This window comes from Cottoperca gobio, chromosome 5 (assembly GCF_900634415.1).
Source record: "Cottoperca gobio chromosome 5, fCotGob3.1, whole genome shotgun sequence".
Classification (NCBI taxonomy): domain Eukaryota; kingdom Metazoa; phylum Chordata; class Actinopteri; order Perciformes; family Bovichtidae; genus Cottoperca; species Cottoperca gobio.
In genome coordinates this window covers 14,867,851-14,879,582 of record NC_041359.1, presented here as the reverse complement: position 1 = coordinate 14,879,582, position 11,732 = coordinate 14,867,851, and the positions used below count along the sequence as shown (strand labels likewise).

Genomic DNA, 11,732 nt, shown 5'->3' with positions numbered 1-11,732 from the left:
TAAAATACTTCAACTTAAAAGTCCTTGTCTAAAAGTGAACCGAGTCTACAGACCTTTAAGCTTCCTATCATGTACAGAATCCAATAAGTGTAAACCTTGACTAAACCTATTAAAGCTTCTGTAGAAAACTGAGTACTTTTCCATTGTTCACAAATAAAAACCAACACAGCAATGTCTTGTTCATAATCGGCCTTTTATTCATTTTACAGAATATTTCCATTTCCTTGTCTAGCAATATGAAACCACTCATGTTTAGAATAAAACAGCCTTTACCTTGGCTTCACCTTCACTAATGTGCTTTCTTGCCGAAGTTTAGATGAGAACATCGATACTACCTGTTGTAAATGTCAAGCTACAACAAGCAGTTGGTTACAACGGCAGCTTAGCTTAGCTTAGCACAAAGACTGGAAACAGAGGTAAACAGGTAGCCTGGTTCTGTCCAAGTACCAAAATCTACCTACTACCATTTCTAAAGCTCTCTAATTAATACATAATATATCTTGTTTGTTTTTAAGCTAACTGTTTCCTCGTTTCTAGTCTTCTAGTTTCTATTCTTTGTGCTAAGCTAACCGCATAGGCTACATCATAATTAACATACAGGGGACCATTTCACCAACTTTGATCAATTCCTATCCATTTTGATGCATTGTGCTAATCATAACTAACACTATACTTGCTTATTTATCTTCAATTTCTGAGCCACATACATTTTTAAAACGGTCCCCAAAATGGTATCAAGTGGTATCAATCTTTTCATCTAACTCTCAGCAAGAAATTTAAGTAAATGTCCCACCATTTCTTTGAAGATAAAAAGTGGTTGGGGTGTTGTCAGTCAATTTAAAAAGATTTAATTCCTATAGCAGTTAAGAAACACTTGAGAATATGAACAGCTGTCTCCCAAAGCCAAATAAGATTCTGATGCAATGATGTAATTGAGCCATGCAGCCTGAAGCTCTGCTGAGCTTAGCAGACACTTAGGATGTTTGGTAAAAGATGAAGCAGTCCAGAAGAGATACCACGGTAGAGCTGTACATGAATCAAACATCACAGTTAAGGAGACATCACACACACACTCTGTCTGTGTGAAGCAATAATGAGTATTCACAGTACAACTGTACTTCAGTTCAGTGGATTCATTCGTTGACCTTAGAAAACCAAAATGGAAGATTTGCAATATAAAAACCAAAAGACTATTCTAAGACATTGTAGGCAACAATAATTCAAAGAGTTTTATTTTTCTATGAAAGCATTCATTGATTTTAGTTTTTCCTTTAAACCCTGAGTTCTCACCACATGACAATTAATAGGCATAATGATGTAAATGGCAACTCCCATCTACACCCAACAGGAATAAACTATGCAGGAGAGTCTGTGAACTAAATATGTCCGACAGAAGAATTATGGAAAACACGCGTTTGCTCGTTAACATAAAAAAAAAAAAAAAAAAAAAAAAAAAAAAACATTTTATGGCTTGTGTCATGTCTAAAAAATAAAAATAAAAATAAAAAGCTTAATGTCATAATAATTATTGTAAAACTGTACATACACATGGAATGACATCTTTTGTGCAATATCAAAAATGGCCTCAAAAAAAAAAGAATGGACTGTTATCTAAAACAAATATGCGTTGAACAGCATCCAGAAAGACCAAGACAAACTCAAGGCACTTTAAAACAGCGAGTCATCCTGAGCCTCTCTCACCGTCATCATCTGTTAATTTGCAGCCCTTATTCAAAGCACTTAGTCGAGTGAATCAACTGCAAAGAGGCACTAATCATCATGTTTAAAGATATTTTAGGAGGTGAGGGTTTTTATAGGCTCAACATTGTACATACGTGTGGCTAGATGGCACTGTTCCCCAAAACACATTATGACTCACAGCTCAACTGTAATTTCAAATACACACACACACACGTAATTCTAAAATCCACTTTCTCTAATTTGTCACCAGGCAAAAAAGTAATGAAGCATGAGTTTTCATTTTCTAGCACAAAAGTTGTTCACATTTGCTGACCGCATACTCACCCACCAAAGACCGAAAATACCCACACACACACACACACACACACACACACACACACACACACACACACACACACACACACACAACACACACTTTGAAGTAATACAGCAAGTGATCGAGCTGCTTTCTCAGGTTTCCTTTAGTGTCAGTTTCCCGTCTGGATCCTGAGCAGTGGAACAGATGGGACGAGGATTCACCACATCTGCACCTGAGGGGCGTACTGAAGGCGTGTTTATAGAAAAGTCACCACTTGCATCCTCTTATTCAGAAAAGTCCCACCATGTGATCGATCTGCCTCATGTAGACACTCTTTAATGGTAGAGTGTACCGTCGCTCCTCCGGGATCCTGTTGCACTGTTAGAGAGAGAACAAGAAGGAGGAGTGTATATGGTGGAAGAGTATTAGGGACAAACAAATGAGGAATCTTTTTTAAGAATAACTGTGAAATGTCGAGAATAAAGTTGAACTTTTAGTATATGCACTAATGCTAGTGGTTTGATTTATTCTTGATATGTCTATGGTATGGTATATGAACTTTATTCTTCAGCCCTAATACTCTTCTGTACATATATTCTGAGAATGCTACACATGACAATGAAAATGGTGGACATGGGATGGGCTGGGTGAGGAGGCCTTACATTGCTGGTGTTGCTCGGTGGTGTGGGCCGATGGTTTGGCTCTCGCTGTGCCAGCACTGCCTCTTCACAAGGAAACGGGTCATTCCACTGTTTCTCCCTGAAGCGCTTGTCTATGGGCACAACGTGGCCCTCTGTAGTGAAGATGTACTTGTTATCGGATTTGTGAAGTGGGTTGTCCTCATCAAACAGCTGCAATGCAAGACAGAGATTTTTGTTTATATGACAGTTGAAACAAAACATGGGCTTGAATTGTATTCTCTCAACACCTGGGTGACGCCAACAAAATCAGATTAGATGATATTTTTCATTAAATAACTTGACATTAATATTGTGCAAACATTAAGAGGGTATCTAATAGTGTTTCTAAAACATATTAATAATCAATTTGTACATTTGTATTTTTAAATCAAAGTAGTTTCTGTTTCCAGCTTGTCAAATGTTGAGATTTGCTGCTTTAATCCGTTTTATATCAAAGTTAATCAAATATCTCGGAAAACTAGCAATTTGAAGAAGCTTCCTTGTCATTTATTGCACCAATCATTTTTAAAAATAAGAATTTATTAAAGTAATGTTAGAATGAACATTTTGCTAGAACAGTCGATTGTTATCCAGCATCGAGGAAAAGATTACATTTAGTTTATTAAAACTGTACAACATATGTAGGATCATATCATTCTGTCATATCAATATATAACATAGCTCCATCTCTGGCATGCTCAGGCTGTAACCTACCAGGTAAAGGTATTTGCATGTCTCACTGAGGAAGAAGCTCTCCATGCGATCCTCTTTGGATTTGTCCACGACATGGTGGAGAGTGGCGTACCCACATCTGTAAATCAGCTAAAAGTATCAAAGCATTGTAAAACTCAAACATAAAAAAGTATATTTTACTGTGTGCATATATTGTAAATATTATTGTTCCACACCTGACTTTGGCATTTTTCTCAAGGCTCTGAAGAATATCCATTCCAACATGCAAATAGAAAGGATTTTTGGTCGCCTGTGGGAAGTGAAAATAACCTCTTGAGTAAAAGATAACAAACCACCACCAACACCACCAGTGCTGCGTTACAACAGGCCAGTGCTGTTACCTGGTACAGCAGATAGGTTGACTCCACCAGCTCTGGTCTTAGAGGGTAGAAGAGCACATCAGGAGCCTGCAGCTGCCAGTTGTATCTCTCCGGCAAAGCCCCAAAGCGCTTCCAGATGGCATAGTAGAAGGCATGCAGGCAGATAGCATTATCTACGTCACCATTCAGCACCTAGAACACAGACACTTTACTTTAGATGTCGCAACAACACATAATGTATACTTACATATAAGACTAGCTGTAATCTAACCTGCAGCCCTGGAAAGAAGGCCTGAAGGGAGTCGATCCAGGTGTTCATTATTTCACCACTGAACATGTTCACGTTAACATAAAGAGGTGGGTCACCCTCTCCTTCATTACATGACTCTCTCCTGGAAAAACACAGGGGCAGAAGAAGAGGGTTCACAATATGTCATGGCATGGAACGATATTTAGTGAACATCCAAAAACACTAAAATGAGGTAATCGTAAATGATGAGATCCCCCTGCTTAAATAAAGGATTTTTAAAAAATCAGCATTGTGAGTGTGTTCTTTCTTACATGATAATTCTTGTATTTCTTAGGTCAGGCTCTATTTCTCACTTCTCTACATTGATAAGGAGCTAAACAGCTTTTTCAAGTCACTCGTGACTCGTGTTTATTTATTTATAACCTTTATTTTACCAGGATAGGTCAACTTATTGCGAGTGTTTCTTTGTTTTCACGGCCCGCGATAAAAATCCTATATAGTCCCATCCCTATGTCATACTACTAAGTTGAGTATGTTTGTTTTTGTTATTCATAAACTTCCTAATGATATGTTAGTACTATATATTTACATGGAGAAGCATACACAGTGCACCTGCTTGCTCATGCTGTTTGCTAACCTAGGATAGTGAAGGTTATGTCCCTTGCTCAGAGGTTGCTGAGGCAGAATAAAGTGTTATGTTTCAGGATTCAGCTTTCCACATCCTTCAGTAAGACAAACTGTACTGGATACCATCAGCAGTTTAATTTCATCTTTGTTTGGCTAATCCTGGACAGAGATAAATGTACATAGCTGAGATAGTTTTTTTCCGTTTCAGGTGCAATCTAAAGCCGCCAACACCTGCAGTCACACCCTTTTACACCCAAACGCACACAGTGTCACATTCCTTCAGTGTGGGACTCACCCTCTCCTCATGTGGTTCTGAATGCTCTCATAAGAAGCTTGGAACATCCTGTGGTCCTCTTTTTCACCGAAAAGGATGTAGGATTTGAGCAAATACTCGTAGAAGGAGTCCATACCAGCTCCCAGACCACTCTGCTTGCCAACCCACTGGCCTGTTTGGATATTAACTACATTCCCTGAAGAATTACAATGACAAATCACAGAAACATGTTTTAGATGATATGATTGTTGTAGGCATCACATTTACATGTTGTATACTCAACCAGGAAGAAGCTTGAATAAAAAAACAAGAAGAAGAAAGCGTCTTTTTACGCAGGCACTTACCTAACAGACCGGTTTCGTTGCTCCTCAGGTTCCACAGCGCTCTGACAGCTCGTCTGGCCACCCATTCAAATGTGGAATCTCCAATCAAGCGGCTCAAAATCCCAAACTCCACCAGCAGGGACCCGGCTCCTGCAGTACAAGTCTCATTGATGCTATCAGGAGGAACACCGGTCTTCAGGTTCACCTGCATTTTACAGTAAAGTCAAATGAATACAGATGCTGAGGGTCATGCAACTTCACTCGCATGATAACTACTTTAGGTGGAGCAATGACTGTTGGAGTACCTTGTGTGTATCTTAGCAGATATCTCTTAAGATGTACCTCTAATTGTTATCCGTCTCACTCACCCTGGGGTAAGGAATGCCTGTGCTGGTGTTCTCAAAGGCCGGCAGTAAGCGGACAGCCAAGTCATGAGCCAAGTGAAGCAGCTCATTATCGTAACCATCAAAGTCGACCTTGCCAAATGGATGTTTGGGGTCCGTCAGCAGGATGTGAGATGAGATAAGGCTTCCCAGAATCCTTCAAAAGAAAAAGAAAAAATATTACACTGGGGTTCCACACAGAAAGAGATTGTGGGGGGGGGAAAGCAGACAGAAATATCATCTACAGTTAGGTCCATAAATATTTGGACATTGACACAATGTTCATCATTCCGGCTCTGTACACGACCACAATGGACTTGAAATTAAACAATTACATCCAAATCAGATGAATGGTGGAGGAACTACAACACATTATATACGTGGTATCCCCTTTTTAAAAAGGGACCAAAAGTAATTGGACAAAGTAACATAATCATAAATTAAATTGTCACTTTTAATATTTGGTTGCAAATCCTTTGCAGTCAATGACAGCCTGAAGTCTGGAACCCATAGACGTCACCAGATGCTGGGTTTGGTTCCTGGTGATGCTCTGCCAGGCCTCTACTGCAGCTGTCTTCACTTCCTGCTTGTTCTTTGGGCAGTTTCCCTTCAGTGTTGTCTTCAGCAAGTGAAATGCTCAATTGGATTCAGGTCAGGTGACTGACTTGGCCATTGCAGAACATTCCACTTCTTTGCCTTAACAAACTCTTTGGTTGCTTTCGCAGTGTGCTTTGGGTCATTGTCCATCTGCACTGTGAAGCGCCGTCCAATGAGTTCTGAAGCATTTGGCTGAATATGAGCAGATAATATTTCCCGAAACACTTCAGAGTTCATCCTGCTGCAGCAGTCACATCATCAATAAATACAAGGGAACCAGTTCCATTGGCAGCCATACATGCCCACGCCATAACACGACCACCACCATGCTTCACTGATGAGGTGGTGTGCTTTGGTTCATGAGCAGTTCCTTGCCTTCTCCATACTCTTCTCTTCCATCATTCTGGTACAAGTTGATCTTTGTCTCATCTGTCCACAGGATGTTGATCCAGAACTTTACAGACTTTTTTAGATGCGTTTTAGCAAACTCTAATCTGGTCTTCCTGTTGTTGAGGCTCACCAATGGTCTACATGGTGTGGTGAACCCTCTGTATTTACTCTGGTGAAGTCTTCTCTTGATTGTTGACTTTGACACAGATACACCGACTGTACCTCCTGGAGAGTGTTCTTGATCTGGCCAACTGTTGTGAAGGGCTTTTTCTTCACCATCATCATTCTTCTGTCATCAAACACAGTTATTTTCCGTGGTCTTCAAGATCTTTTGGTGTTGCTGAGCTCACCAGTGCGTTCTTTCTTTTTAAGAATGTACCAAACAGTTGATTTGGCCACACCTAATGTTTTTGTTATTTCTCTGATGGGTTTGTTTTGATGTTTCAGCCTAATGATGGCTTGCTTCACTGATAGTCACAGCTCTTTAGACTTCATATTGAGAGTTGACCTCAACCCATTCCAAATGCAAATACCACACTTGAAATGAACTCTAGACCTTTTATCTGCTCCTTGTAAACGAACTAACGAGGAAACAACACACACCTGGCCATGGAACAGCTGAGCAGCCAATTGTCCAATTACTTTTGGTCCCTTAAAAAGGGGATACCACGTATAAAATGTGTTGTAGTTCCTCCACCATTAATCTGATTTGGATGTAAATACCCTCAAATTAAAGCTGGAAGTCTGCACTTAAAGCACATATTGATTTCAAGTCCATTGTGGTCGTGTACGGAGCCAAAATTATGAAAATTGTGTCAATGTCCAAATATTTAAGGACCTAACTGTATATCACTTTTCTGATAAAGAAATCAATACCATGATATTTGTGTATGTAAATCACATTTTAAATTGTTTATCATTCTGGACGTCGTGGTAACAGCCAGTCAACTTGAGACTGTCATTATAAATATTTTCCAATTCAATTAGGTGATTAGAGCTACATATGTAATCATATAATGATTTAAAATCAATATTGTGGCTTTCAAAATTATACAAATAAACATTTGAAGCAGTTTTAGCATAAAGTAAACGTATTGAGTAAATTAAGAAAGTCATCAATTTGAAATGTTTTTTTATTTTATTAAAACATTCCCTAGTTTAAATAAAATGTTTTGAGAATGTTGTCTATAGAAATCAAATACCTACAAAAGGAAATATTGCTCATCTACACCCTATTGATACACTTTTCTTTCAGAATTTAACCTCATCTACAGCAAACTGGGAAGATTCTTCTTGAGTCGGACTCTAAATAGAAGCAATATTTGTACCTGATGTTCGCCTCAAAGACTTGCACAGTTGAGTCCTTGTCAAAAGATACAGTATCTATAACCAGCTTTACGGCTCTCTGGAACTCTGTCACATTGCCAAGCACCTGTAGAGAAACACCACATTAACTGCTGAATGGCTTCCAGACATGTTGCTTATATTCTATCTTCATCATTATTGATGCCGACTGTTGTAAAGAAGCTCCGACTATTAATTTGAGCCATCAAGTTAGAACTCCATAAGAGTCCGATGCATTATTATATAACCGTCACATGTTTAGGGATAGAAATGTTTTCTGTGCCTTAGAAGACACCCCGGACTGTTAGTTTTAGTGCTGACACAGTAACACTCACACCTGACTCCATGTCAGGGAAGGTTTTGACTGTGGCAGAAAACACACAACTTACAACACAGGAAGTGAAAACCACTGGGCCACTGAATGTAGTACAAAGCACATCTGTATGCAAAACAGGTGATGTTAAGACCATGGGGGGGGGGGGGGGGGGGACTTGGTCTCTTTAGGAGCAATAAGAGAACTGATTTTGCAGAGCATTGTGTAACATAAAGACACAGTATAACTTACCAGTAGGGTGTCCAGCGTGTCAATCAGTGTAAGGGAGTAGTTCCCCAAGACGTCGTTTATGTTGATGTTTGACCTGAAATTGAAAGAAGTGAAACATAGTCAGTGGTGTTATTGCAAAAGATCAACAAATCAACAAACCACAAAACGGAGAGCATCTTTTAAATCCAACAACAATTTTTTAGATGCGAGTGCAAAATCGTGTTTTATCTGGATGGACAAACCAACAGAAAAAGTGTATTATTATAAAATATAACAAAACGGAAATGTTTGGCATTTTTTACTTCAAGGATACATTTCTGATGATCGACCATTTCAGCTCTAGTACGGCCACCATGATTGTGTTGCAACTTTGTATGTCTTGTGCACGTGCTAGGCCAATTTCCTTTCAAATGACGACAGCACAGAATTCTATTAAGTGACTGAGAGGAATGTTGATGGAGAACATTGTTGCCTCTGTAGCTGTAGAAATAATGAATGGGTTCGTAGTTGTCAATCACATGTCAATAGATACTCATTTAAGCAAACATTTGTTCTGGGAAAACCCAAGACGCCCTCAACCTCTCTCCTCTGCTGTGTGTACAAGAGTTTGGTTTCTCCCGGCATGTTTTTCTGTAATTTGGATGAACTGGGCAATATCCAGACCTCCTTTTGACATGTCAAATTTGCTTCTGTAATAACACTATTTAACATATCCTAATACACACTCCATTGAAGGACTGCATTAGTATTGCTGTGTATAGAAACTGGAAAACAGTTGACCATGAAATTCTAAGATGAGGAGTGAAACTTATGATTAGAATTTATAAATGATTGTATTTCTGTTTCAATATGCAGCACAGGGAGAATAACATGCACAGGTGTTTCAGCTATACTTTCACCCAGTGCAAAAGGCATAGAGGCGTCTTTTAAGTCCACTGAGCGGAACATAAAAACTGGGTATTTGGCTAATTACTTCTAATTTCTTTATTTATTTTTGTGATGTGTGATGTTTTGAAGAGCTTGAGGGAGCATATTTAACCAAGTAGTTAATCAACATAAAGAAAATTATCTGAAAGGAATTGTATAATCAATTCAAGTCATTTTTTATAATTTTTTAACAATAAATGTAAAGAAATTAACATTTGTTTACCTTTCATTTTGGACTTCTGGTTACAACAAACAAGCAATTTGAAGATGTTACCTACACGTCTAGGAACAAGTGATGGGCATGTTCAATAGACCAGATTAAATATTAAGCAGATAATGAAATAATTTATTTGTTGCAGCCCTTGTGTTTTTTTCCCCTTTACCTTCATTATATTTCACATTTATATTTATTTCTAACTATCATAATGTCAAATGAATAAAGCGATAAAGACATTAAACAGGCACCCCCTGGACGGCCATCAAGACCCCTTCAGTGATAGCTGGATCCCAGTTTGAGACTTACTGCACTGTCCCATGCAAAGGTGTCATAACATAACCTGTTCATGACAGAGCAGCAGTGGGCAGTACGATTACACTGCAGGCCAATATGATTACAAAGTGCATGCAAATGGTACGGTGTGCCGAGCACAGTTAAGATGTAAATGACGGTTCTGCAGCCTGCACGGTGCATATGCCTGCAAGGTCAGGGTGCTCGGCTGAAACCACCACCACTAAAAGCACAACAATTGTAACATTTTAAATGAAAGAAAACATTAACCTGCCGGTGCAGACAGCTTTGAATGACTCACGGGTTTAGCACGTCTGGTCCCCTCCCTTCACAGTCAATGGGATTCAGCTCATCCTCGGGAAAGGCATATTTCATGTAATTGTCATACCCGAAATAAAACATTTCTTTGGCCATGTCTTTCATTTTTGCTTTCAGTGTGTCCGGGAAGGAGCTGTATCTCCGGACATACTCGTCCTGGTTGCCATCGAAGAAGCTCAGGTAGGATTTCTTGGGGGACTCCTCTTCAACCTTTGCACAGGTGGTCGCCGCCTCTTCATGTCTGTGGCCCTGTACTCGTTGGGACCACGAGTTACCCCTCGGATCGGTCCCCTTTTCGTCCCCGAATAACAAGTCTAATTTGTGCAAACTGAAGCTCAGTGGGAAGTTGAACCCCCAGCTAACGTTAGGTCCGAGTCCGAAAGCTAACCACACAACACAGCTGAGGGAGAGTCTCAAGACTACTAGACCAACTACTATTGACCTCCATTGCATATTTGCCCCGGGTCGATCTTAAAACGCATAATTTAAGTCCACACAAGACCGAGGGATGAACGAATGTGAAATCTTCTGTCAGGCTAAAGCCACACGCACAGAGAGGTTGTGGTGATTCCGCCCATGGATGTACGCTTCCTGTCAACAGACCAGCCCCTCCCAGATCTGGAGCTGCAATTGGTTCTTTCTGTGTGTCGTCATACAAAGAAAGTCCCAGGCTCGTCCTGCGATTGGCCGCAGAGCTGTCAATCTTCTGGTTGCGTTTCGTGGCAGACCTTACGTGTCTTAACTTAACTTCTGCGCCAATAAGAAACAGCCACAAGAGTGAGACGTTCCGGGGAACAGACCTTTAAAAAACGAAACATGGTTTGGGAATGTAGCCATTTCTTGCTGCCCAATATGTATCATCGCACGCACGCACGCACGCAGGCACACACACACACACACACACGCGGTTATATTACTTCATTGTGCACTGTCCAAATATTTGGACTGATTATATATATTATATGATATTTTGATGTTTTTGCAACATTGTTCTTGAAAGTCATGCTAATAAAGCTCCTTTTTATTGAAGCGAAATTAATTGAATTGTTTAGATTACCACAGAGTCAAATGCAAATGTAACACAAATGGAATTAATTAGCATAATTAGAAATATTATTGAATAAAATAACAGCACAGACATCAATAACCTTTTATTAAAGAAAAAAAGTACCTTTAAGGTAAACAAATACATTTACTCATTAATAATAATATACAAATAATACTGATAAAATAGTAATCACTTTGCAGATTGGGGTTATATAATTTGGTTAAAAAACACAAATAGGAAGTGATACATTGCCATATGTTAAGCCATTACATCTCATAACATACTGAACACCTTTCTATGGAAGGGGTATTATAAATGTAAAAAATAAATGAGTTTACTTCAGTATTTGTAATGGGAATTGTAAAGACCCATGTTACACTTACACGTACAGTTGTTTTCACTGATGCCTGATTAGACCTCCTGTCAGAAATGACAGTGTGAACAACTTGTACTTGTTGACTTTCCTGT

The 11,732-nt window shown here is 39.3% G+C and overlaps 1 protein-coding gene across 2 annotated transcripts; it reads right to left on the bottom strand.

Annotated features, from left to right (window-relative positions):
• Window positions 1-174: 174 nt before the first annotated feature.
• edem1 (ER degradation enhancer, mannosidase alpha-like 1) lies at window positions 175-10,794 on the bottom strand. Of its 2 annotated transcripts, XM_029432619.1 has the most exons (12): window positions 10,200-10,791; window positions 8,485-8,557; window positions 7,904-8,007; window positions 5,574-5,745; window positions 5,227-5,410; window positions 4,904-5,078; window positions 4,003-4,123; window positions 3,753-3,923; window positions 3,588-3,661; window positions 3,394-3,490; window positions 2,662-2,850; window positions 175-2,377 (listed from the first exon to the last, which is right to left on the bottom strand). In XM_029432619.1, exons 1-12 carry the CDS (start codon window positions 10,667-10,669, stop codon window positions 2,288-2,290), a joined length of 1,920 nt encoding a protein of 639 aa, XP_029288479.1. In that variant the 5' UTR covers window positions 10,670-10,791; the 3' UTR covers window positions 175-2,287. The 2 variants fall into 2 exon arrangements, 1 of the variants encoding a protein (XP_029288479.1); XR_003832339.1 differs by lacking the exon at window positions 175-2,377 and having other exon boundaries at window positions 2,834-2,850; window positions 3,394-3,501; window positions 10,200-10,794.
• Window positions 10,795-11,732: the final 938 nt, after the last annotated feature.

Coding starts and splice junctions, on each gene's coding strand:
- edem1 (XM_029432619.1), bottom strand. CDS start 10,669: ATGCAATGGAGGTCAATAGTAGTTGGTCTAGTAGTCTTGAGACTCTCC. Junction 8,558..10,199: donor GGACCAGACGTGCTAAACCC/GTGAGTCATTCA, acceptor TTTCAATTTCAG/GTCAAACATCAACATAAACG. Junction 3,924..4,002: donor CCTTCTTTCCAGGGCTGCAG/GTTAGATTACAG, acceptor TCTGTGTTCTAG/GTGCTGAATGGTGACGTAGA.